Below are 27965 nucleotides of genomic sequence, written 5' to 3' on the forward strand. Positions count from 1 at the left end.
TGCTGTTGTTCTGTGATTGATTTGCACTTTTTGCACCAAAGTACGTTCATCTCTAGTAGACAGAACGCGTCTCCTTCCTGAGCGGTATGACGGCTGCATGGTCCCGCTCAAATTGTCAATTACCCAATCAGAAGCTTCTAAAGCCATGACATCATTTTCTGGAGTTTTCCAAGCTGTTTAAAGGCACAGTCAACTTAGTGTATGTAAACTTCTGACCCACTGGAATTGTGATACAGTGAAATAATCTGTCTGTAAACAATAGTTGGAAAAAGTACTTGTGTCATGCACAAAATAGATGTCTTAACCGACTTGCCATAACTATAGTTTGTTAATAAGACATTTGTGGAGTGGTTTAAAAACTAGTTTTAATGACGCCAACCTAAGTGTATGTAAACTTCCAACTTCAACTGTACTTTTCAACAATACTGGCTAACTCCGGTAGGGCAATATCTGAAAAATAGTGTGTACCGGAGCTCGACCAGTCGGCGACAGAGGACGGTTGATTGTCAAGGGCAATGAATTCCATTATCTTGACGTTAATGGATTTTGCCTTTCAGTTGTCTCGCTGAAATGTTCTTACTCTTTCAAATGACTGCTCGACTTGAACTTGTTTAGTTGTTGGAATTGTGTGCTTAGTATTTTTCTGCTTTTGTTCTGTGTCGTGCTGTATTTTTCGTGCCGTCATTACGTCAGGAAGAGTTACCTCTGCTGCAGAGGATAAGTTCATTAGATTTACCAACCTGTCCAAGACAGTTGTGAAGAGGGCACGACAACACCTTTTCCCCCTCAGGAGACTGAAAAGATTTGGCATGTGTCCCCAGATCCTCAAAGTTATACAGCTGCACCATCGAGAGCGTCCTGACCGGTTGCATCCCCGCCTGGTATGGTAACTTCTTGGCATCTGACCGTAAGGCACTACAGAGGGTAGTGCGTACGGCCCAGTACATCACTGGCCAAGCTTCCTGCCATCCAGGACTTATATAATAGGCGGTGTCAGAGGAAAGCCCAAAAAATTGTCAGATTCCAGTCACCCAAGTCATAGACTGTTTTCTCTGCTACTGTGCGGTACCGGTGCGCCAAGTCTAGGACCAAAAGGCTCCTTAACAGCCTCTACCCCCAAGCCATAAGACTGCTGAACAATTAATCAAATGGCCAACGAACAATTTACATTGACGACCCCCCCCCCCTTTGTTTTTTTATCTTTGCATAGTCACTTCACCCCTACATGTACAAATTAACTCGACTATCCTGTACCCACACACATCGACTCATCACACCCCATGTATATAGCCTTGTTATTATTTTATTGTGTTACTTTTTATAATTTTTTTACTTCAGTTTATTTGTAAATATTTTAAATATGTAAATATTTTAACTCTATTTCTTGAACTGAATTTTTGGTTAAGGGCTTGTAAGTAAGCATTTCATGGTAAGGTCTACACGTTGTGTTCAGCGCATGTGACAAGTAAAGTTTGATTTGATTTTGCAGCCCAAATAAATGCTTCACAGAGTTCAAGTAACAGAAACATCTCAACATCAACTGTTCAGAGACTGCGTGAATCAGGCCTTAATGGTGGAATTGCTGCAAAGAAACCACTACTAAAGGACACTAAGGAGAGACTTGCTTGGATCAAGAGACACAAGCAATGGACATTAGACCGGTGTAAATCTGTCCTTTGGTCTGAGTCCAAATCTGAGGTTTTTGGTTCCATTTGCCGAGTCTTTGTGAGACGCAGAGTAGGTGAACGGATGAGCTCCACATGTGTGGTTCCCACCGTGAAGCATGGAGGTGTGATGGTTTGGGGGTGCTTTGCTGGTGACTCTGTGATTTATTTAGATTTCAAGGCACACTTAACCAGCATGGCGACCTCAGCATTCTGCATCGATATGCCATCCTATCTGGTTTGTGCTATCATTTGTTTTTTAACAGGACAATGATCCAACACACTTTCAGGCTGTGTAAGGGCTATTTGACCAAGAAGGAAAGTGATGGCGTGCTGCATCAGATGACCTGACCTCCACATTCACCCGACCTCAACCCAATTGAGATGGTTTGGGATGAGTTGGACCGCAGAGTGAAGGATAAGAAGCCAACAAGTGCCTAGCATATGTGGGATCTCCTCCAAGACTATTGGAAAAGCATTCCATTTGAAGCTGGTTGAGAGAATGCCAAGAGTGTGCAAAGCTGTTATCAAGGCAAAGGGTGGCTTACTTTGAGGAATCTAAAATCTAAAATATATTTTGATTTGTAAAATATATTTTGACCAACTTTTTTGGTTACTATATACATACAGTACCAGTCAAACGTTTGGACACCTACTAATTCCAGGGTTTTTCTTTATTTTAACTTTTTTCTACATTGTAGAATAATAGTGAAGATCTCAAAACTATGAAATAACACACGTGTGGTGGAAAGCAGACTGAACCAGATTGTCCACTAGGATTTTTTTACTGTGTGTAGCTCCGTTTATTTTGTGTCCTGAAAATCTCCCCAGTCCTTAACAATTACAAGCATACCAATAACATTGGAGAGTGGTATTCAATAATGTGTTGTATTGGATTTGCCCCAAACATAACACTTTGTATTGAGGACAAAAAGTTAATTGTTTTGCAAAATGTTTTGCTCTATTACTTTACTGCCTTGTTGCAAACAGGATGAATGGATGAATCAATCCTCAGTTTTCTCCTATCACAGCCATTAAACTCTATAACTGTTTTAAAGTCACCATTGGCCTCATGGTGAAATCACTGAGTGGTGTCCTTCCTCTCCGGCAACTGAGTTAGGAAGGACATCGGTATATTTGTGTTGACTTGGTGTATTGATACACCATGCTCAAAGGGATATTCAATGTTTGCTTTTTTTTTTAAATGTTGACCCATCTACCAATAGGTGCCCATCTTTGCAAAGCATTGGAAAACGCCCTTGTCTTTGGTTGAATCTGGGTTTGAAATTCACTGCTTGACTGAGGGACCGTACAAATAATTGTATGTGTGGGGTACAGAGATGAGGTAGTCATAAAAAAATCCATTCAAGTCCATTCAATGTATTATGTGACTTGTTAAGCATATTTTTACTCCTGAACTTATTTAGGCTTGCCATAACAAAGGGGTTGAATACTTAATGATTCAAGACATTTCAGCTTTTGATTTTTTATTAGTTGGTAAACATTTTGAAAAACATAATACCACTTTGACATTATGGTGTATTGTGTGTAGGCCAGTGACGACAAAATCTAAATTTTATCAATTTTAAATTCAGGCTGTAACGCAACACAATGTGGAAAAAGTTGAGCGGTGTGAATACTTTCTGAAGGCACTGTATACAGTATATACTGAACAAAAATATAAACGCAACATGGATGTGTTGGACCCATGTTTCATGAGCTGAAATAAAAGATCCCAGAAGTGTTCCATATTTTACAAAAAGCTTATTTCTCTCAAATTGTGTGCTCAATTTTGTTTACATCCTTGTTAGTGAGCATTTCTCCTTTGCCAAGATAATCCATCCACCTGACAGGTGTGGTATATCAAGAAATTGATTAAACTGCATGATCATTACACAGGTGCACCTTGTACTGGGGACAGTAAAAGGTCACTTTAAAATGTGCAGTTTTGTTGCACAACACAATGCCACAGGTGTCTCAAGTTTTGAGGGAGTGTGCAATTGGCATGCTGACTGCAGGAATGTCCACCAGAGCTGTTACCGCTACCATAACCCGCCTCCAACGTCGTTTTAGAGAATTTGGTAATACGTCCAACCGGCCTCATAACCGCAGACCACGTGTAACCACGCCAGCCCAGGACCTCCACATCCGACTTCTTCATCTGCGGGATCGTCTGAGACCAGCCACTGGACAGCTGATTACCAACAATGACAAGACAGGCTACAGGGAGGAGGTGCCCTGACAGAGTGGTGCCAGGAAAATAATCTCTACCTCAACATTCAACACAATGAAAGAGCTGGCCTCCCGAGTGGCACAGCGGGAGGCCAGCTGAGCAAAGTTTGCTGAGCGCAAACTTGAATGTTGTAAAAATTCTGTGCTACTTTCAGCGCACAGGGTCGTCTGAGACCAGCCACTGGACAGCTGATTACCAACAATGACAAGACAGGCTACAGGGAGGAGGTGCCCTGACAGAGTGGTGCCAGGAAAATAATCTCTACCTCAACATTCAACACAATGAAAGAGCTGGCCTCCCGAGTGGCACAGCGGGAGGCCAGCTGAGCAAAGTTTGCTGAGCGCAAACTTGAATGTTGTAAAAATTCTGTGCTACTTTCAGCGCACCGTTACTGTGAAAACTGAGGCTGTACCCGCTTGACGTTTTAAATATATATTTTTATAAATACAAAAAAGTTTTTAAAAAATCCTTCCCCAATTTGGTGATATCCAATTGGTAGTTAGTCTTGTCCCATCGCTGCAACTCCCGTACGGGCTCGGTCAAGAGCCATGTGCCCTCCGAAATACGACCCTGCCAAGCCGTTCTGTTTCTTGACACACTGCTCGCTTAACCCGGTAGCCAGCCGCACCAATGTGTTGGAGGAAATACCATACAACTGGCGACCGAAGTCAGCGTGCATTGCGCCCGGCCCGGCATAAAGAGTCACTAGAGCGCAATGGGACAAGGACGTCCCAAAACCCTATCCTAACCTGGACGACGCTGGGCCAATTGTGCGCCACCTCAATGGTCTCCCGGTTGCAGCCGGCTGCCTGGGATCAGACCCGGGTCTGTAGTGACGCCTCAAGCACTTCAATGAAGTGCCTTAGACCGCTGCGCCACGCGGGAGGCCCCAAGTTAGTTTTAAGTGTTCATAATGTAGACCTACTAGTGGCATACCATCTTAAACAATGGAGAAAATGCATTCCATAACATATTAACATGGAAATAGCTGTTATACCTTTCAGCCTACAATAGCAGCAAATGTGTGTTGTTCAATGTAGGCCTACATTGAAGAAGAAAAAAAAAATCATGCAGGGCTTGACATTAACCTGTTTATCCACTTGTCCTTCAGACAAGGAGGTGACTGAAATGTGTGTTTTATGCAAGAAACAACTTTACAAAATAAAATGCATTATTATTCCCATGCCATTATTAGAGATGGACAAATTATGCTACCCTCTGCCTATCTGCTACTTATCTTATTTAAGACTGTCTCAAATTACAACACTGCCCTTTTAAGACATACAAAAAGCTATTTACCTGACTAGCTTTTCAAAGTTTTGTGCTCTTGTAGGAAACAATCCCTCCCCTATTGCTGACTACAAATGATCTATAACTGGTCTAATAAATCAAATCAAATGTTACTGGTCACATACACATATTTAGCAGATGTTATTGCATGTATAGCGAAATGCTTGTGTTCCTAGCGCCAACACTGCAGTAATATGTAACAAATCACAACAATACACACATCTGAAAGTAAAATAATGGAATTAAGAAATATATAAATATTGGGACGAGCAATGTCGGAGTGGCATTGACTAAAATACAGTAGAATAGAATACAGTATATACGTATGAAATTAGTAAAGCAGTACGTAAACATTATTAGTGACTGGTGTTCCACTTATTAAAGTATCCAGTGATTCCATGTCTATGTATATAGGGCAGCAGCCTGTAAGGTGCACGGTTGAGTAATTGGGTGGTAGCCAGCTAGTGATGGCTATGTAATAGTCTGATGGCCTTGAGATAGAAGCTGTTTTTCAGTCTCGCGGTCCCAGCTTTGATGCACTTGTACTGACCTTGCCTTCTGGGTGATAGCGGGGTGAACAGGCCATGGCTCGGGTGGTTGATGTCCTTGATCTTTTTGGCCTTCCTGTGACATCGGTTGCTGTAGGTGTCCTGGAGGGCAGTGTGCCCCCGGTGATGCTTTTTCCTGAAGTCCACGATCAGCTCCATCGTTTTTTTTTTTTTATTATTATAATTTTTTCTCCCCAATTTTGTCATGTCCAATTGGTAGTTAGTTTTGTCCCATTGCTGCAACTCCCGTATGGACTCAGGAGAAGCGAATGTTGAGAGCCGTGCGTCCTCGAAACACAACCCCGCCAAGCCGCACTGCTTCTTGACACAGTGCACGCTTAACTCGGAAGCCAGCCGCACCAATGTGTCGGAGGAAACACCATACAGCTGGTGACTGTGTTAGCGTGCATGATCCCGGCCCGCCACAGGGGTTGGTAGAGCGCGATGGGACAAGGACATCCCAGCTGGCCAAACCCTGCCCTAACCCGGACGATGCTGGGCCAATTGTGCGTCGCCTCATGGGTCTCCCGGACGCAGCTGGTGTCTAACCAGGATCTGTAGTAACGCAGCTAGCAATGTAATGCATTGCCTTAGACCGCTGCGCCACTCGGGATGCCAGCTCAGGTTATTTTCCTGGCACCACTCCGCCAGGGCCCTCACCTCCTCTTGTCATTTTTGGTAATCAGGCCTACTATGGTTGTTGTCTGCAAACTTCATGATTGAGTTGGAGGCGTGTGTGGCCATGCAGTCATGGATGAATAGGGAGTACAGGAGGGGGCTGAGCACGCACCCTTGTGGGGCCCCTTTGTTGAGTATCAGTGAAGTGGAGATGTTGTTTCCTACCTTCACCACCTGCGGGCGGCCCGTCAGGAAGTCCAGGACCCAGTTGCACAGGGCACGGTTCAGACCCAGGGCCCCAAGCTTCATGTTGAGCTTGGAGGGTACTGTGCTGTTGAAGGCTGAGCTATAGTCAATGAACAGCATTCTTACATAGGTTTTCCTCTTGTCCAGATGGGATAGGGGAGTGTGCAGTGCAATGGTGATTGCATCATCTGTGGGGTCTATTGGGGCGGTAAGCAAATTGAAGTGGGTCTAGGGTGTCAGGTAAGGTAGAGGTGATATGATCCTTAACTAGCCTCTCAAAGCGCTTCATGATGACAAAAGTGAGTGCTATGGGGTGATAGTCATTTAGTTAAGTTACCTTTGCTTTCTTGGGTACAGGAAACAATGGTGGACATCTTGAAGCAAGTGGGGACAGCAGACTGGGATAGGGAGAGATTGAATCTGTCCGTAAACACTCCAGCCAGCTGGTCTGAGGACGTGGCTAGGGATACTGTCTGGGTTGGCAGCCTTGCGAGGGTTAACACGTTTAAATGTCTTACTCACGTCGGCCACGGAGAACGAGAGCCCACGGTCCTTGGGAGCGGGCACTGTGTTATCAAATAGGCCAAAGAAGTGTTTACGGGAGCTTGTACAGGAGCAAGACGTCTGGGTCCGCGACGTGGCTGGTTTTCCCTTTGTAATCTGTGATTGTCTGTACACCCTGCCTCATACGTCTCTTGTCTGAGCTGAATTGCTACTCCACTCTGTCTCTGTACTGACATTTTGCCTGATTGATTGCCTTACGGAGGGAATAACTATACTATTTGTATTCGGCCATATTCCCATTCACCTTGCCATGGTTAAATGCGGTGGTTTGTGCTTTCAGTTTAGCGCAAATGCTTCCATCTATCCACTTTTTCTGGTTTGGGTAGGTTTTCATAGTCACAGTGGGAACAACATCCCCTATACACTTCCTGATGAACTCAGTCACAGTGTCCTTGTGTACTTTGTTATTCTCCGAGGCTACCCGGAACATATCCCAGTCCGCATGATCAAAACAATCTTTATGCATGGATTCCGATTGGTCAGACCAGCATTGAATAGACCTTAGCACGGGTACTTCCTGTTTGAGTTTCTGCCTATAGGAAGGGAGGAGCAAAATGTAGTCAAGATCTGATTTGGCGGGGAGGGCCTTGTTGGCATCCCAGAAGAGAGAATAGCAGTGGTCGAGTGTTTTTCCAGCGTTAGTACTACAGTCAATGTGTTGATAGAACTTCGGTAGCGTTTTCCTCAAATTTACATTATAATCCCCAGCTAAAATAAATGTAGCCTAAGGATATGTAGTTTCAAGTTTGCATAAAGTCCAGTGTAGTTCCTTGAGGGCGTCGTGTTATCAGCTTGAGGTGGAATATATACGTCTGTGACTATAACCGAAGAGAATTCTCTTGGGAAGTAATACAGTCGGCATTTGATTGAGGTTTTCTTGGTCGGGTGAACAAAATAACTTGAGTTTCTGTACATTATCACAATCACACCATGAGTGGTTAATTATGAAACATACACCACCACCCTTCTTCCCGGAGAGTTCTTTATTCCTGTCTGCGTGATGTACTGAAAACCCAGATGGCTGTATGGGCAGGAGCAGTATATCAGGAGAGAGCCATGGTTCCGTGAAACAGAGTATGTTACAGTCCCTGATGTCTCTCTGGAAGGAGATCCTCACCCTGAGTTCATTTACTTTATTGTCCAGAGACTGAACATCAGCAAGTAATATACTCGGAAGCAGTGGATGGTGTGCCCGCCTCCCTGAGTCGGACTAGAAGTCCACTCTGAATACTTTTTCTCCACCGGCGGCGTCTTAGACTAGCCTCTGGGATACGTTCAATTGCCCTGGGGGGTGCGAACAAAGGATCCAATTTGGGAAAGTCGTATTCCTGGTTCGGTCTGTTGGCGCCAACTTACGCATCACTAACTATTAAAGGATATGAACAAAATGTGCACACTAGGCTACATGCAGCACTTGCTTTGATCTTAAAACAAGCGCGTCTACTCACGACCACCGCTGTAAACACAGTCCAGATCAAAGTAAATGGCACAGATCCATATATGGCAATGGTCTATTTGCATATAGGCCTACTGCAGCTCAGATTTGGTTATGCCGCACTGGTCTGTGTAGAGTACTGGCTGAGTCCTGTGTGTTTATTCCTGTCTGCGCAATGTACTGAGAACCCAGATGGCTATATGGACTGGGGCGGCAGTGATTAGAGCGTTGGGCCAGCAACCAAAAGGTTGCTTGATCAAATCCCCAAGCTGACAAGGTAAAAATCTATCGTTCTGCCACTGATCCAGGCAGTTTAACCCACTGTTCCCCGATAGGCCATCATTGTAAATAAGAATTTATTCTTAACTGACTTGCTTAGTTAAATAAATAAATAAAATGCAATAGAATCCTACTACGATGCGTTATGCCTACAACAAAATCTCTTGGATAGCTTGTTTTGGTATGTTGCATTGAAAGTGGATAATATTGTGTTGATTCGATCACAATTGCCACAGTAAAGGGAAACGTTGATAGTTTTAACTAACAGGGGAAACTCTAGAAAGTTGAGAAGTTCAATCTCGTGCTTCTCTCCTTGGGCTGATACAGTATTTCTTCTGCTAAGCAGTCCCGGGCGGTTGCTCGGGCTAATGTGCGCCAGTGCGCAGCATTGCGGGAACAGTGCTGAGGAGTATTTCTGTCTGTAAAAAAGCCTGTTTGTTGAGAAACAAACTATTCTGATTGGCTGGGTCTGGCTCCTCAGTGGGTGGGCCTGGCTACGAAGTGGTTCGGCCTATGCCCTCCCAGGCCGACCAGTCACGTGAAATCCATAGATTAGGGCCTAATTCATTCATTTGAATTGACTGATTTTCTTATATGAACTGTAACTCAGTAAAACGTTGAAATTGTTGCATTTATATTTTTGTTCAGTATACTGTATATACAGACCTCTGATTTTCAAATGCCAGCAAAAAAAAAAAAAGCCTCATCAGGCAAAACCTGCCCTAACCGTTATGGCAAGGCATAGGTGGGGTCTCTTAGGCTCAAACACAGCCTCCCCAATGAGTTGTCAAACTTGAACTGAGGGGAACATCCCAAAATGGGCACTTGGCCACACCTATTCTGGTGCGCAGGCCAGCTAAATCTATTCACGTTCACAGTGGCAAAATAGAGACTGAGAAACTCTCAGGACCAAACAGCACACACATAGGCCTACATGTTACTGTAATAAAAAAATTCAGAACTTCTACCTCATGAGTGTTGCGAACGCTCATTGTCACTAAACATTCCGCCCAATGCAAATGAAAACGTAACAATTTAGCCTGTATCACACTTGAATCAGAAATGTCTTAAATGTTGCAATAAACGGTAAAGGAATGGCATGGTGAAACGTTAGCAACTATTGTACTATAATATTGATTTCGCAAATGTCGTTTTTAACTTGTGAAAGTAACAATAAAACATTTCAATAAGGGAACAAAGCGCTCTCCACTGGCAGTAGTTTGGAGAGCACAAGTAGATAGACCCGCCTGTGGTGCGTCTTCACCACAAACGGACTGACAATTATTTGGAATCACAGGAGAAGATGCAATGTCCCTCTCCTCCTTTTGTTATTGCTTCTTCCTCCTCACTGGGCTGTCCTAGAGGTGACAGAGGCAGGGCAATGGGCATGCTTCTGTTCTCCCATATACTGTAGTGTGAATGGGTTGTTGATGATCTCCAACTTAAATTATCACCCTTCTTGCCCTTCACCTATGTCTCTCTGACAGTGATAAGAAGCTTCCGCTTTTGTGCATTCAATGTGCATTTATTTATTATAATTTGTCAGGATATTGACCACCTACAGTGGGGAGAACAAGTATTTGATACACTGCCGATTTTGCAGGTTTTCCTACTTACAAAGCATGTAGAGGTCTGTAATTTTTATCATAGGTACACTTCAACTGTGAGAGACGGAATCTAAAACAAAAATCCAGAAAATCACATTGTATGATTTTTAAATAATTAATTTGCATTTTATTGCATGACATAAGTATTTGATCACCTACCAACCAGTAAGAATTCCGGCTCTCACAGACCTGTTAGTTTTTCTTTAAGAAGCCCTCCTGTTCTCCACTCATTACCTGTATTAACTGCACCTGTTTGAACTCGTTACCTGTATAAAAGACACCTGTCGACACACAATCAAACAGATTCCAACCTCTCCACAATGGCCAAGACCAGAGAGCTGGATAAGGACATCAGGGATAAAATTGTAGACCTGCACAAGGCTGGGATGGGCTACAGGACAATAGGCAAGCAGCTTGGTGAGAAGGAAACAACTGTTGGAGCAATTATTAGAAAATGGAAGAAGTTCAAGATGACGGTCAATCACCCTCGGTCTGGGGCTCCATGCAAGATTTCACCTCGTGGGGCATCAATGATCATGAGGAAGGTGAGGGATCAGCCCAGAACTACACGGCAGGACCTGGTCAATGACCTGAAGAGAGCTGGGACCACAGTCTCAAAGAAAACCATTAGTAACACACTACGCCGTCATGGATTAAAATCCTGCAGCGCACGCAAGGTCCCCCTGCTTAAGCCAGTGCATGTCCAGGCCTGTCTGAAGTTTGCCAATGACCATCTGGATGATCCAGAGGAGGAATGGGAGAAGGTCATGTGGTCTGATGAGACAAAAATAGAGCTTTTTGGTCTAACTCCACTCGCCGTGTTTGGAAGAAGAAGAAGTATGAGTACAACCCCAAGAACACCATCCCAACCGTGAAGCATGGAGGTGGAAACATCATTCTTTGGGGATGCTTTTCTGCAAAGGGGACAGGACGACTGCACCGTATTGAGGGGAGGATGGATGGGGCCATGTATCGCGAGATCTTGGCCAACAACCTCCTTCCCTCAGTAAGAGCATTGAAGATGGGTCGTGGCTGGGTCTTCCAGCATGACAACGACACGAAGCACACAGCCATGGCAACTAAGGAGTGGCTCCGTAAGAAGCATCTCAAGGTCCTGGAGTGGCCTAGCCAGTCTCCAGACCTGAACCCAATAGAAAATCTTTGGAGGGAGCTGAAAGTCCGTATTGCCCAGCGACAGCCCCGAAACCTGAAGGATCTGGAGAAGATCTGTAGGGAGGAGTGGGCCAAAATCCCTGCTGCAGTGTGTGCAAACCTAGTCAAGAACTACAGGAAACGTATGATCTCTGTAATTGCAAACAAAGGTTTCTGTACCAAATATTAAGTTCTGCTTTTCTGATGTATCAAATACTTATGTCATGCAATAAAATGCAAATTAATTACTTAAAAATCATACAATGTGATTTTCTGGATTTTTGTTTTAGATTCCGTCTCTCATAGTTGAAGTGTACCTATGATAAAAATTACAGACCTCTACATGCTTTGTAAGTAGGAAAACCTGCAAAATCGGCAGTGTATCAAATACTTGTTCTCCCCACTGTATTTTAGTGTTATGTTTGATATCTCAAATAGGGAATTAGGGTGTATAATTTATTTACCTTCATTTAATCAGGGACCCACCATTGAGACCAGTGTCTCTTTTACGTGGGAGCCCTGCATATACAATTTCAGAAAATACATTTTGCACACTCTTGGCATTCTCTCAACCAGCTTCACCAGGAATGCTTTCCCAACCGTCTTGAAGGAGTTCCCCCACATGCTGAGCACTTTTTGGCTTCTTTTCCTTCACTCTGCGGTCCGACTCATCCCAAACCATCTCAATTTGGTTGAGGTCGGGGGATTGTGGAGGCCAGGGCATCTGATGCAGCACTCCATCACTCTCCTTCTTGGTAAAATGGCCCTTACACAGCCTGGAGATGTGTTGGGGCATTGTTCTGTTGAAAAACAAATCAAATTTATTTATAAAGCCCTTCTTACATCAGCTGATATATCAAAGTGCTGTACAGAAACCCAGCCTAAAACCCCAAACAGCAAGCAATGCAGGTGAAGAAGCACGGTGGCTAGGAAAAACTCCCTAGAAAGGCCAGCACCTAGGAAGAAACCTAGAGAGGAACCAGGCTGTGAGGGTTGGCCAGTCCTCTTCTGGCTGTGCCGGGTGGAGAACAGAACATGGCCAATATGTTCAAATGTTCATAAATGACCAGCATGGTCAAATAATAATAATCACAGTAGTTGTCGAGGGTGCAGCAAGTCAGCACCACAGGAGTAAATGTCAGTTGGCTTTTCATAGCCAATCATTAAGAGTATCTCTACCGCTCCTGCTGTCTCTAGAGAGTTGAAAACAGCAGGTCTGGGTCAGGTAGCACGTCCGGTGAACAGGTCAGGGTTCCATAGCCGCAGGCAGAACAGTTGAAACTGGAGCAGCAGCACGGCCAGGTGGACTGGGGACAGCAAGGAGTCATCATGCCAGGTAGTCCTGAGGCATGGTCCTAGGGCTCAGGTCCTCCGAGAGAGAGAAAGAAAGAGAGAATTAGAGAGAGCATACTTAAATTCACACAGGACACCGGATAAGACAGGAGAAGTACTCCAGATATAACAAACTGACCCTAGCCCCCCGACACATAAACTACTGCAGCATAAATACTGGAGGCTGAGACAGGAGGGGTCAGGAGACACTGTGGCCCCATCCGATGATACCCCCGGACAGGGCCAAATAGGAAGGATATAACCCCACCCAATATGCCAAAGCACAGCCCCCACACCACTAGAGGGATCTTCAACCACCAACTTACCATCCTGAGACAAGGCCTAGTATAGGGGGTTCCGCCAACCCAAATGATAGTCCCACTAAGCCAAAACCACATGGGATGGCATATCGCTGCCGAATGCTGTGGTAGCCATGCTGGTTAAGTGTGCCTTGAATTCTAAATATATCACAGACAGTGTCACCAGCAAAGCACCCCCACACCATAACACCACCCCCTCTATGCTTTACAGTGGGAAATACACATGCGGAGATCATCCGTTCACCCACACCACATCTCACAAAGTCACAACAGTTGGAACCAAAAATCTCCATTTTGGTCTAATGTCCATTGCTCGTGTTTCTTGACCCAAGCATGTCTCTTCTTATTATTGGTGTCCTTTAGTAGTGGTTTCTTTGTAGAAATTTGACCATGAAGGCCTGATTCACACAGTCCCGCTCTGAACAGTTGTTGAGATGTGTTTGTTACTTGAACTCTGCGAAGCATTTATTTGGGCTGCAATTTCTGAGGCTGATAACTCTAATGAACTTATCCTCTGCAGCAGAGGTAACTCTGGGTCTTCCTTTCCTGTGGCGGTCCTCATTGGAGCCAGTTTCATCATAACGCTTGATGGTTTTTGCGACTGCACTTGAAGAAACTTTCAAAGTTCTTGAAATGTTCCGTATTGACTGTCCTTTGTCTTAAAGTAATGATGGACTATCTTTTCTCTTTACTTATTTGAGCTGTTCTTAGCATAATATGGACTAGGTATTTTACCAAATAGGGCTATAGTCTTTATATCCCCCTACCTTGTCACAACACAATTGATTGGCTCAAACACATTAAGACGGAAAGAAGTTCCACAAGTTAACAGGTGTGGCTTCTTAAAAGTTAATTGAAATGCGTTCCAGGTGACTACCTCATGAAGCTGGTTGAGAGAATGCCAAGAGTGTGCAAAGCTGTCATCAAGGTAAACGGTGGCTAATTTGAAGAATCTCAAATATAAAATATATTTTGATTTAACACATTTTTGGTAACTACATGATTCCATGTGTTATTTCATAGGTTTGATGTCTTCACTATTATTCTACAATGTATAACATAGTAAAAAATAAAGAAAAACCCTTGAATGAGTAAGTGTTCTAAAACTTTTGTCCGATAGTGTATATTGCACAGACAAACATAAATATACACAAAACACAGTCAACTAAAACAAACACATTCTTCATTATAAGAATCCTCTGTCCGCTGCCTGAACTGCCCTAGGGACACTAACCCATCTATTACAAATATATTTTGGAGCTCGTTCCAAACGTGTGGAGCAAGAAAACTAAAAGCTGGCTCATTTTAAATCTTAACAGTGAAGTTAGGTAAGTCGGAAGCTTGTGGTGCAGGGCTTTGTAAACAAAAAGAGAGTCATGATGTGATCTATCTGAGTTCAAAGAGGTTCAGCCCACCTTTTGGTAAAGAATACAGTGATGACTAATAAAACTGTGTCTTGTGATAAAACGAAGAGTCCTATGAAAAACAGTATCCAGGGGTTTAAGAGTAGAGGCAGCTGCACTTTGATAAATAGTATCACCATAATCAAGAACAGCATGACAATACAGAGTTGATGTAGATAATATTACAATTGTTCTTACTATTTGTTTTCTTTCAATTTAATAGTCAGTCGTGAAGGTGAGCTTAGATTTGTCTTGAGAAATGCTACCGCCTGCTGCTTCAACCCTCCAGAACCAAAATGGAGACTTAATTTCTCCTTTCTTTCTGTGCAAACTCCAAACCCAGAGGGGAGCTGCTGCTGAAGATGAACAAGCCGTTGGAGGCCAGGGACGCCTACCTGCGTGCCCTGGAGCTGGACAGCACCAACGCTGACCTCTGGTACAACCTGGCTATCGTCAACATCGAGATGAAGGAGCCCTCGGAGGCCCTAAAGAACTTTAACCATGCCCTGGAGCTCAACCCACGCCACAAACTGGCACTCTTCAACTCTGCCCTGCTCATGCAGGAATCTGGTGAGTGTCTTAGCTACTCAGGCTGATCAGCCCAGGGTTGTGTACATTAGTAAGCACCATAGCAAAATGTTATGTAACAGAAATGAAAACAAGTCTTTCTTATTGGACAGTTTCAGGTGGTCCCACCTCCTGTTTCAGCCCGCTCTTAGTGAATACGACCCCGGCTCAGTCAGGGCTTTTAGCAGTGGGGAGGGTTGTTTGTTTATTTAACCATGAAGTCAAATTGAATTTGTCACATGCACCGAATACAACAGGTGTAGTAGACCTTACAGTGAAATCCTTACTTACAAACCCCTTAACCTTTACTTAATATCCATCCCGGATCCGGGAGCATCCTCATCAAAAAAGCTGACTAGCATAGCCTAGCCTAACGGGACAGGGATATCATATAATATAATTTTTATGAAATCACAAGTCCAATAAAGCAAATGAAAGATAAACATCTTGTGAATCCAGCCATCATTTCCGATTTTTAAAATGTTTTACAGCAAACACTATGTATTTCTATTAGCTAACCACAATAGCCAAAGACTCAACCGCATATTTTCACCATGTTTCTACCGCATAGGTAGCTATCACAAAACCGACCAAATAGAGATATAATTAGTCACTAACCAAGAAACAACTTCATCAGATGACAGTCTTATAACATGTTATACAATAAATTTATGTTTTGTTCGAAAATGTGCATATTTGAGGTATAAATCATAGTTTTAGATTGCAGCTACCATCAAAAATATCACCAAAAGCAGCCAGAATAATTACAGAGAGCAACGTGAAATACCTAAATACTCATCATAAAACATTTATGAAAAATACATGGTGTACAGCAAATGAAAGATAAACATCTTGTGAATCCAGCCAATATTTCCGATTTTTTAAAAGTGTTTTACAGCGAAAACACAATATAGCATTATATTAGCTTACCACAATAGCCAAACACACAACCGCATTTATTCACCGCATAGATAGCATTCGCAAAAACCAGCAAAAGATATAAAATTAATCACTAACCTTGAACATCTTCATCAGATGACAGTCTTATAACATCAGGTTATACAATACACTTATGTTTTGTTCGAAAATTTGCATATTTAGAGCTGCAAACCGTGGTTATACATTGTGAAAATGTAGCAAAATTTCCCCAGAATGTCAGGAGCTATTTTGGACACTCACCTAATTTGACCAAAGAACTCATCATAAACTTTACTAAAAAATACTTGTTGTATGGCAAATGAAAGATACACTGGTTCTTAATGCAACCGCCGCGTTAGATTTTTAAAAATAACTTTACCATAACAAACAGCTTGCGTTATTGCGAGACATCACCCTCCAAAACGGCGGAGAATAGAAATAACATTTTCCACAGAAATACGAAATAACATCATAAATTGTTCTTACTTTTGCTGAGCTTCCATCAGAATCTTGTACAAGGAGTCCTATTTCCAGAATAAATCGTTGTTTGGTTTTAGAATGTCCTTTTCTCAATGCTAGCCAATGTTGATGACGTTCCCAGTTTCTCTCAACGCAAAGAACGGAAAACTCCAAAAGTCCCAATAAACGTTGAATAATCTGATTAAACTCGGTTGAAAAAACATACTTTACGAAGTTATTATCACATGTATCAAATAAAATCAGAGCCAGAGATATTAGCCGTGTATACCGAAAGCTTATCAGAAGACAATATGGAGGTGCGTCGCGTGCCTAGGTAGAGAAAGGAAATTCCTGACCTGCCACTCCAAAAGCTCTTGTTCGACCTCAGATCAAGCTAGCCACCCCATTCCACCTTCCACTGCCTGTTGACATCTAGTGGAAGGCGTATGAAGTGCATGTATATCGATAAATATAAGCCAGTTGAATAGGCAGGCCCTGGAACAGAGCCTCGTTTTCAGATTTTTCACTTCCTGTATGGAAGTTTGCTGCAAAACGAGTTCTGTTTTACTCACAGATATAATTCAAACAGTTTTATAAACTTGAGTGTTTTCTATTCAATAGTAATAATAATATGCATATTGTATGATCTAGAATAGAGTACGAGGCAGTTTAATTTGGGCATGATTTTTTCCAAAGTGAAAATAGCGCCCCCCTATTGACAAGAAGTTAACCAACAATGCAGTTAAGAAAAATAAGTGTAAAAAATTAAAGTAACAAATAATTAAAGAGCAGCAGTAAAATAACAATAGTGAGGCTATATACAGCTGGTACCGGTACAGAGTCAATGTGCAGGGGCACCGATTAGTCGAGGTAATATGTACATGTAGATAGAGTTAAAGTGACTATGCAAAGATAATAAACAGAGAGTAGCAGCAGCGTAAAAGAGGGGGCAATGGAAATAGTCTGGGTAGCCATTTCATTAGCTGTTCTTATGGTTTGGGGGTAGAAGCTGTTAAAACCTCTTAGGGATCCCTTCAACCCCATTCCCGCTCGAATCCCGTTAACGGGATTGATTTGACATCCCGTGAAATTGCAGCGCGCCAAATTCAAAAACAGAAATACTCATAATAAGAATTCATAAAACATACAAGTGTTATACATCAAAATACAGCTTAATTTATTGTTAATCCAGCCGCAGTGTCAGATTTCAAAAAGGCTTTACGGCGAAAGCAGATCATGCGATTATCTGAGGACAGCACCCCGCATACAAACACATGAAAATCATATTTCAACCAGCCAGGTGAAACAAAAAAGTCAGAAATAACGATATAATTCATGCTTTACCTTTGAAGATCTTCTTCTGTTGGCACTCCAAAATGTCCCAGAAACATCACAAATGGTCCTTTTGTTTGATAAATTCCCTCTTTATATCCCCAAAATGTCAATTTATTTGGCGCGTTTGATTCAGAAATACACCGGTTTCAACTCGCCCAACATGCCTACAAAGTATCTAATAAGTTACCTGTAGACTTGGTCCAAACATTTCAAACAACTTTCCTAATCCAAACTTAGGTACCCTAAAACGTAAATAATCAATCAAATTTAAGATGGGATGTACTGTGTTCAATACCAGACGAAAACAAAGTGAAGCGCGTTCCAGGTCTTGCGCACCAGAAGACTTGAGTCCGTCTGAGTGACACATGGAAAGAACAGGACTACTTCGCCATTTCTCAAAAGAAAAACATCAACCATTTTTTAAAGACTGTTGACATCTAGTGGAAGCCATAGGACCTGCAACCATATTCCTATTAAAAAGTGCTTCCCATAGAAAACTAATGTAAAACAGATTGACCTCAAAAATAAATTTCCCTGGATGGATTGTGCTCAGGGTTTCGCCTGCCAAATCAGTTCTGTTATACTTACAGACATTATTCAAACAGTTTTATAAACTTCAGAGTATTTTCTATCCAAATCTACTAATAATATGCATATCCTAGCTTCTGGGCCTGAGTAGCAGGCAGTTTATTTTGGGCACGCTTTTCATTCGGACGTCAAAATACTGCTCACTAGCCTTAAGTTTTAAGGAGCCTTTTGGTTCTAGACTTGGCGCTCCGGTTCCGCTTGCCGTGCGGTAGCAGGGAGAACAGTCTATGACTTGAGTGACTTAAGTCTTCGACATTTTTTGGGGCCTTTCTCCTGGATGTCAGGAAGCTTGGCCCCAGTGATGTACTGGGCCGTATGCACTACCCTCTGTAGCGCCTTCCGGTCAGATGCCGAGCAGTTGCCATACCAGGCAGTAATGCAACCGTTTAGGGTGCTCTCGATGTAGCAGCTGTATTTTTTTGAAGATCTGGGGACCCATTCCAAATCTTTTCAGTCTCCTGGGGAGGAAAAGGTGTTGTCGTGCCCTCTTCACAACTTGTCTTGGTGTGTTTGAACCATGATAGTTTGTTGGTGATGTGGACAGCAAGGAACTTGAAACTCTCAGCCCGCTCCACTTCAGTCCCGTCAATGTTAATGGGGGCGTGTTCGGCCCTCCTTTTCCTATAGTCCACGATCAGGTCCTTTGTCTTGCTCACATTGAGGGAGACGTTGTTGTCCTGGCACCACACTGCCAGGTCTCTGACCTCCTCCCTATAGGCTGTCTCATTGTTGTCGGTGATCAGGCCTCCCACTGTTGTCGTCAGAAAACTTAATGATGGTGTTGGAGTCGTGCTTGGCCATGCAGTCGTGGGTGAACAGGGAGTAGAGGAGGGGACTAAAAACGCACCCTTGAGAGACCGTTGTGTTGATGATCATCCCTTACCACATGGGGTTGGCCTTCAGGAAGTCCAGGATCCAGTTGCAGAGCGAGGTGTTTAGTCCCAGGGTCCTTAACTTGGTGATGAGCTTCGTGGGCACTATGGTGTTATATAGTCAATATACAGCATTCTCACATAAGTGTTTCTTTTTTCTAGTTGGGAAAGGACAGTGCGATTGAGATTGCGTCATCTGTGGAGCGGTTTACAAATTGGAGTGGGTCTAGGTTTCCTGGCATGATGGTGTTGATGTGAACCATAACCAGCCTTTCAAAGCACTTCATGGCTACCGACATGAGTGCTAAGAGGCGGTAATCATTTAGGCAGGTTACCTTCGCTATCTTGGGCACAGGGACTGGTGGTCTGTTTGAAACATTTAGGTATTACAGACTTGGTCAGGGAGAGGTTGAAAATGTCAGTGAAGACACTTGCCAGTTGGTCCGCGCATGCTTTGAGTACACGTCTTGGTAATTCGTCTGGCCCCGTGGCTTTGTGAATGTTGAAATATTCTTATTAAATACTTTTTTTCTTTACGTAGTTGAATGTGCTGACAACAAAATCACACAAAAATTATCAATGGAAATCAAATTTATCAACCCATGGAGGTCTGTATTTGGAGTCAGACTCAAAATTAAAGTGGAAAACCACACTACAGGCTGATCCAACTTTGATGTAATGTCCTTAAAAGAAGTCAAAATGAGGCTCAGTAGTGTGTGTGGCCTCCACGTGCCTGTATGACCTCCCTACAACGCCTGGGCATGCTCCTGATGAGGTGGCGGATGGTCTCCTGAGGGATCTCCTCCCAGACCTGGACTAAAGCATCCGCCAACTCCTGGACAGTCTGTGGTGCAACGTGGCGTTGGTGGATGGAGCGAGACATGATGTCCCAGATGTGCTCAATTGGATTCAGGTCTGGGGAACGAGTGGGCAAGTCCATAGCATCAATGCCTTCCTCTTGCAGGAACTGCTGACACACTCCAGTCACATGAGGTCTAGCATTGTCTTGCATTAGGAGGAACCCAGGGCCAACCGCACCAGCATATGGTCTCACAAGGGGTCTGAGGATCTCATCTCGGTACCTAATGGCAGTCAGGCTACCTCTGGCGAGCACATGGAGGGCTGTGCGGCCCCCCAAAGAAATGCCACCCCACACCATGACTGACCCACCGCCAAACCGGTCATGCTGGAGGATGTTGCAGGCAGCAGAACGTTCTCCACGGCGTCTCCAGACTCTGTCACGTCTGTCACGTGCTCAGTGTGAACCTGCTTTCATCTGTAAAGAGCACAGGGCGCCAGTGGCGAATTTGCCACTCTTGGTGTTCTCTGGCAAATGCCAAAATATGTCACCTCATATTAAACATTTGAACGTTTTAGCTTCACTGTCCAAATAAATAAACTCTTTTTTCTCAGGTAACATTAGCTCAATCGACATTGAAATTACTAAAACCAAATCGAACCGGTGTAGAAATGATAATGAACCTACATTTATACTCTCTTTACTCTGCCTAACTTGCTAACAGTCAAAAGAAAGCTAGATGGTCAGGGAGCATCGAAAATTCGAAAAGCGATGGATAGAGGAAATTGACGCCGATTTAATATAATCAATGTTAAGTGCGGCCCTTCTGATCTCAGGGAAGCTCGAATGTATGGGATCAATATCATGCCAAATGTATTCGCAAATGTAAATCACCAATCCACAAATATAAATCACTTTCCGCAAATGTAAATCGCCAATCCACAAATGGAAATCACTTTCCACAAACACCTTTTGATTTGTATTTGTAAATCGAGGGCCTTAAGTAAAACGACTGCCATAAAGATTTGCACAGGAGAGATATGCGCAAACCTGCAACTCCATATTTGGAAGCGCTTAGGTCACCTGACTTTTGTCAGGGATTTGACTACAAAAAAATACGAAGTTCTCACGCGTAGACAAGAAGTTCTCGAACAGAAAAAAAGTTATCATTGTAGAAAGCGATTTTGTAGTAGAAAAAAGTTTTGTACCCATAGAAAGCCATTTCTTTAAATCGCTGGCATCCTCTCATTCGTCCATGTTGAAGCCTGCCTTTCAAGGTGGCAGAAGTTATAGTATGGTAACCATAATATTTTAACCATGTGTGTAACCATAGTATGTCCAAAGTAAATAATCGAAACCCTAGCCCTAGATTACTCTATGTTTGCAACACTATTGCGGTGTACACCCGTTTATCACCCAAATATTTGAATAAGCTGGCCAGTGTGATAGCACCACTAAATTGTGAAGGATATGTCATACATTGTAAGTGATTATAATCCATCCGCTGTCTCATGTTGCACAGATGATGAACATTAAGGAGACATAAGTATTCCTGAGGCCTCTAGCCATTTCGCCAGGAGAGGCATGCAAAAGGTAGAGGGGAGGTGTAGGATATGGGATCAGACTTTGTAAAAGTATTGCTTCCGTCCCTCTCCTCACCCCAAACTGAGCTTGAACCATGGACCTTCTGCACACATTGACAAGTCACCCTCGAAGCATCGTTACCCATCGCTCCACAAAAGCCGCGGCCCTTACAGAGCAAGAGAAACACCTACTTCAAAGTCTCAGAGCGAGTGACGTCACCGATTGAAACGCTATTAGTGAGCACCGCTAACTAGCTAGCCATTTCACACCGGTTACACTCACCCCCTTCTTTCTGCAGAAACCAGTGATCCAGGTCAACAGCATCAATGGGATCAACTTTTATGGGAACAACTTTTTTTCTTCTACTACCATGGTTACTGTTTGTGAGAACTTGTCTACGTGTGAGAACTTCTTGTCTTTTTCTTGTTGTCATCTCTGCCAAAAGTCAGGTGACCTAAGCGCTTCCAAATATGGAGTTGCAGGTTTGCCATATCTGTCATGTTTGCGCATATCTCTCCTATGGTCCATTGATTGCATTCCAGCCATTACAATGAGCTTGTCCTCCTGTAGCTCCTAGGTTTGTTCGAAGTCGGAGTTCAGACCAAGTGTGACCTCACTTTGACATTAGCTGTATACCTTCTAGCCATCACCGCTGGCTAGCTATTTAGGAAAGGGGGATACCTAGTCAGCTGCACAACTGAATGCATTCAACTGAAATGTGTCTTCTGTATGTAGCTAAATGCACTGAGCTAGGGCAAAGCAAAGTTAGCTTTAATACATACAGCATTTTGTTTGTGCAATGGCATGATCTGATGCCCAACTGTTGCTTCAGTTGTAGGTGGGATTTTGATGTGGTGCCAAGAGAAGCTTGCTGTCACCCTAAGGGGTTGTTGGTAAGAGGCAGTGCCACCCAGCATAGTTCAAAGGCACAGGGCACATACGATAAGTTAATAAAAAACCAATCTCTTAGCACACTCTTTAGATGTACACTACCCTTCAAAAGTTTTGGGTTACTTAGAAATGTTCTTGTTTTCCATGAAAACATACATGAAATGAGTTGCAACATGAATAGGAAATATAGTCAAGACGTTGCCATGGTTATACATAAAGATTTTTAATTGAAATAATAGTGTCCTTCAAACTTTGCTTTCGTCAAAGAATCCTTCATTTGCAGCAATTACAGCCTTGCAGACCTTTGGCATTCTAGTTGTCAATTTGTTGAGGTTATCTGAAGAGATTTCACCCCATGCTTCCTGAAGCACCTCCCACAAGTTGGATTGGCTTGATGGGCACTTCTTACGTACCATACGGTCAAGCTGCTCCCACAACAGCTCAATAGGTTGAGATCCGGTGACTGTGCTGGCCACTCCATTATAGACAGAATACCAGCTGACTGCTTCTTCCCTAAATAGTTCTTGCATAGTTTGGATCTGTGTTTTGGGTCATTGTCCTGTTGGAGGAAATTGGCTCCAATTAAGCGCCGTCCACAGGGTATGGCATGGCTTTGCAAAATGGAGTGATAGCCTTCCTTCAAGATCCCTTGTATACTGTAAAAATCTCCCACTTTACCACCACCAAAGCACCCCCAGACCATCACATTGCCTCCACCATGCTTGACAGATGGCGTCAAGCACTCGTCCAGCATCTATTAATTTGGTCTGCGTCTCACGAATGTTCTTCTTTGTGATCCGAACACCTCAAACGTAGATTTGTCTGTCCATCACACTTTTTTCCAATCTTCCTCTGTCCAGTGTCTGTGTTCTTTTGCCCATCTTAATATTTTCTTTTTATTGGCCAGTCTGGCTTTTTCTTTGCAATTCTGCCTAGAAGGCCAGTATCCCGGAGTCGCCTCCTCACTGTTGACGTTGAGACTGGTGTTTTGCGGATACTATTTAATGAAGCTGCCAGTTGAGGACTTGTGAGGCGTCTGTTTCTCAAACTAGACACTCTAATGTACATGTCCTCTTGCTCAGTTGTGCACCGGGGCCTCCCACTCTTTCTATTCTGGTTAGAGCCAGTTTGGGCTGTTCTGTGAAGGGAGTAGTACACAGCGTTGTACGAGATCTCCAGTTTCTTAGCAATTTCTCGCATGGAATAGCCTTCATTTCTCAGAACAAGAATAGACTGACGAGTTTCAGAAGAAAGGGCCATTTTGAGTCTAATCGAACCCACAAATGCTGATCCTCCAGATACTCAACTACATTTACATTTACATTTAAGTCATTTAGCTGACGCTCTTATCCAGAGCGACTTACAAATTGGAAAGTTCATACATATTCATCCTGGTCCCCCCGTGGGGAATGAACCCACAACCCTGGCGTTGCAAGCGCCATGCTCTACCAACTGAGCCACACGGGACCTAGTCTAAAGGCCAGTTTTATTGCTTCTTTAATCAGGACAACAGTTTTCAGCTGTGCTAATAACATTATTGCAAAATGGTTTTCTAATGATCAATTAGCCTTTTAAAATTATAAACTTGCATTAGCTAACACAACGTGCCATTGGAGTACAGGAGTGATGGTTACTGATAATGGGCCTCTGTACGCCTATGTAGATATTCCACAAGAAATCTGCCGTTTCCAGCTACAATAGTCATATACAATATTAACAATGTCTACACTGTATTTCTGATCAATTTTATGTTATTTTAATGGACAAAAAATTTGCTTTTCTTTCAAAATCAAGGACATTTCTAAGTGACCCCAAACTTTTGAACGGTAGTGTATGCACCCGATAGGGTGACGTAATAAAATGTGACACTCAGGCAGCATAAACTGTGTAAGTATTATTGTATGCCATTCTTCCCATCGCATCTATTTATACAAACTGTGACTAAGGCTGGGCTGTTAACCAAATTTAATAGATACCGGTATTGATGCACTGACCGGTTTGGATTTTTACTTTAACTTCGTTACATAATGGTATTTCAATGTTTGTTTAATGTAATATAAATGTGATAACTGAATGATGAAACTAAAACAATTATGGCAACTGTTCTTACAGCCAGTAATAGACTGCTAACAGTTGAACTGCTACAAAAGCTGTATCGCTTTTAGACAAACCGCGCTGGCACTTTTTTTGCCATTTATCTTGCCTGTGAGGCAGGTGGGTGCCAAAGCACGTTAGGAATCACCTTTGTGACGAAAGTAAGAACTGCCATTGAATAGTCTTTTAGTCTTCCCATCCGGCGCCGAGAGATGGTCGCCTTGCTTCGCGTTCTTAGGAAACTATGCAGTATTTTGTTTTTTTAATGTATTATTTCTTACGCTGTTACCCCAGGAAATCTTAAGTCTTATTACATACAGCCGGGAGGAACTATTGGATATAAAAGCAACGTCAACTTACCAACATTATGACCAGGAATACGACTTTCCCGAAGCGGGTCCTCTGTTTGGTCCACCACCCAGGACAATGGATCAGATCCCAGCAGGCGACCCAAAACAACGGCGCCACAGAAGGGGCAGACGGAGCGGTCTTCTGGTCAGGCTCCGTAGATGGGCACATCGTCCACCTCTCCGAGTATACTACTTGCTAATGTCCAGTCTCTTGACAACAAGGTAGACGAAATCCGAGCAAGGGTTGACTTCCAGAGAGACATCAGAGATTGCACCATTCTCTGCTTCACGGAAACATGGCTCACTCGGGATACGTTATCAGAGTCGGTACAACCACCTGGTTTCTTCACGCATCGTACCGACAGAAACAAACATCTCTCTGGTAAGAAGGGCGGGGGTGTATGCCTTATGATTAACGAGTCGTGGTGTGATCATAACAACATACAGGAACTCAAGTCCTTTTGTTCACCTGACCTAGAATTCCTTACAATCAAATGCCGACCGCATTATCTACCAAGATAATTATTTTCGATTATAATCACAGTCGTGTATATCCTCCCCCCCAAGCAGACACCTCGACGGCCCTGACAGAACGTCATTGGACTCTATGTAAACTGGAAACCACATATCCTGAGGCTGCATTTACTGTAGCTGGGGATTTTAACAAGGCTAATCTGAAAACAAGGCTCCATAAATTCTTTCAGCATATCGAATGCGCGACCCGGGCTAGCAAAATTCTGGATCATTGTTACTCTAACTTCCGCGACACATACAAAGCCTCGCCCTCCTTTCGGCAAATCTGACCACGACTCCATTTGTTGCTCCCAGCCTATAGACAGAAACTAAAACAGGAAACGCCCGTGCTCAGGTCTGTTCAACGCTGGTCCGACCAATCTGATTCCACTCTTCAAGATTGCTGCGATCACGTGGACTAGGATATGTTCCGGTTAGCGTCGAACAACAACATTGATGTATACGGTGATTCGGTGAGCGAGTTAATTAGCAAGTGCATCGGTGATGTTGTACCCACGGCGACTATTAAAACTTTACCCAACCAGAAACCATAGATTGATGGCAGCATTCGCGCAAACTGAAAGCGCGAACCACTGCTTTTAATCAGGGCAAGGCGACCGGAAACATGACCGAATACAAAGTGTATCTATTCCCTCCGCAAGGCAATCAAACAAGCTAAGCGTCAGTATAGAGCAAAGTTGAGTCGCAATTCAACGGCTCAGACACGAGAGGTATGTGGCAGGGTCTACAGTCAATCACGGATTACAAAAAGAAAACCAGCCCCGTCGCGGACCCCGATGTCTTGCTCCCAGACAAACTAAACAACTTCTTTGCTCGCTTTGAGGACAATACAGTGCCACCGACAGGGCCCGCTACCAAAACATGTGGGCTCTCCTTCACCGCAGCCAGCGTGAGTAAAACATTTAAACGTGTTAACCCTCGCAAGGCTGCCGGCCCAGACGGCATCCCTAGCCGTGTCCTCAGAGCATGCGCAGACCAGCTGGCTGGTGTGTTTGCGGGCATATTCAATCAATCCCTATCCCAGTCTGCTGTTCCCACATGCTTCAAGAGGGCCACCATTGTTCCTGCTCCCAAGAAAGCTAAGGTAACTGAGCTAAACGACTATTGCCCTGTAGCACTCACGTCCGTCATCATGAAGTGCTTTGAGAGACTAGTCAAGGATCATATCACCTCCACCCTACTTGACACCTTAGACCCACTCCAATTTGCTTACCGCCCCAATAGGTCCACAGACGACCAATCACACTGCACACTGCCCTAACCCATCTGGACAAGAGGAATACCTATGTAAAAATGCTGTTCATCAACTACAGCTCAGAATTTAACACCATAGTACCCTCCAAACTCGTCATTAAGCTCAAGACCCTGGGTCTCGACCCCACCCTGTGCAAGTCCTGGACTTTCTGACGGGACGCCCCCAGGTGGTGAGGGAAGGAAACAACGTCTCCACCCCGCTGATCCTCAACACTGGGGCCCCACAAGGGCGCGTTCTCATCCCTCTCCTGTACTCCCTGTTCACTCATGACTGCGTGGCCATGCACGCCTCCAACTCAATCATCAAGTTTGCAAACAACACTACAGTGGTAGGCTTGATTACCAACAACGAAGAGATGGCCTTCAGGGAGGAGGTGAGGGCCCTCGGAGTGTAGTGTCAGGAAAATAACCTCACACTCGATGTCAACAAATCAATGGAGACGATCATGGACTTCAGGAAACAGCAGAGGGAGCACCCCCCTATCCCTATCCACACCAACGAGACAGTAGTGGAGAAGGTGGAAAGTTTTAAGTTCATCGGCGTACAAATCACGGACAAACTGAAAGGGCGCGTTCTCATCCCTCTCCTGTACTCCCTGTTCACTCATGACTGCGTGGCCATGCACGCCTCCAACTCAATCATCAAGTTTGCAAACAACACTACAGTGGTAGGCTTGATTACCAACAACGAAGAGATGGCCTTCAGGGAGGAGGTGAGGGCCCTCGGAGTGTAGTGTCAGGAAAATAACCTCACACTCGATGTCAACAAATCAATGGAGACGATCATGGACTTCAGGAAACAGCAGAGGGAGCACCCCCCTATCCCTATCCACACCAACGAGACAGTAGTGGAGAAGGTGGAAAGTTTTAAGTTCATCGGCGTACAAATCACGGACAAACTGAAATGGTCCACCCACACCGACAGCGTGGTGAAGAAGGCGCAGCAGCTCCTCTTCAACCTCAGGAGGCTGAAGAAATTTGGCTTGTCACCAAAAACACTCTCAAACCTTTACAGATTCACAATCGAGA

At 43.7% G+C, this 27965-nt stretch overlaps 1 protein-coding gene across 1 annotated transcript in view; it reads left to right on the forward strand.

The window, feature by feature from the left end:
- tmtc3 (transmembrane O-mannosyltransferase targeting cadherins 3) overlaps positions 1–27965 on the forward strand; it is a 136974-nt gene that overhangs the window by 104178 nt on the left and 4831 nt on the right. The window contains exon 13 of the mRNA XM_071416073.1: positions 15035–15261. Within this exon, the coding sequence (XP_071272174.1) occupies positions 15035–15261 (227 nt within the window). The remainder of the gene's footprint in view (positions 1–15034; positions 15262–27965) is intronic.

This window comes from Salvelinus alpinus, chromosome 9 (assembly GCF_045679555.1).
Source record: "Salvelinus alpinus chromosome 9, SLU_Salpinus.1, whole genome shotgun sequence".
Taxonomy (NCBI): domain Eukaryota; kingdom Metazoa; phylum Chordata; class Actinopteri; order Salmoniformes; family Salmonidae; genus Salvelinus; species Salvelinus alpinus.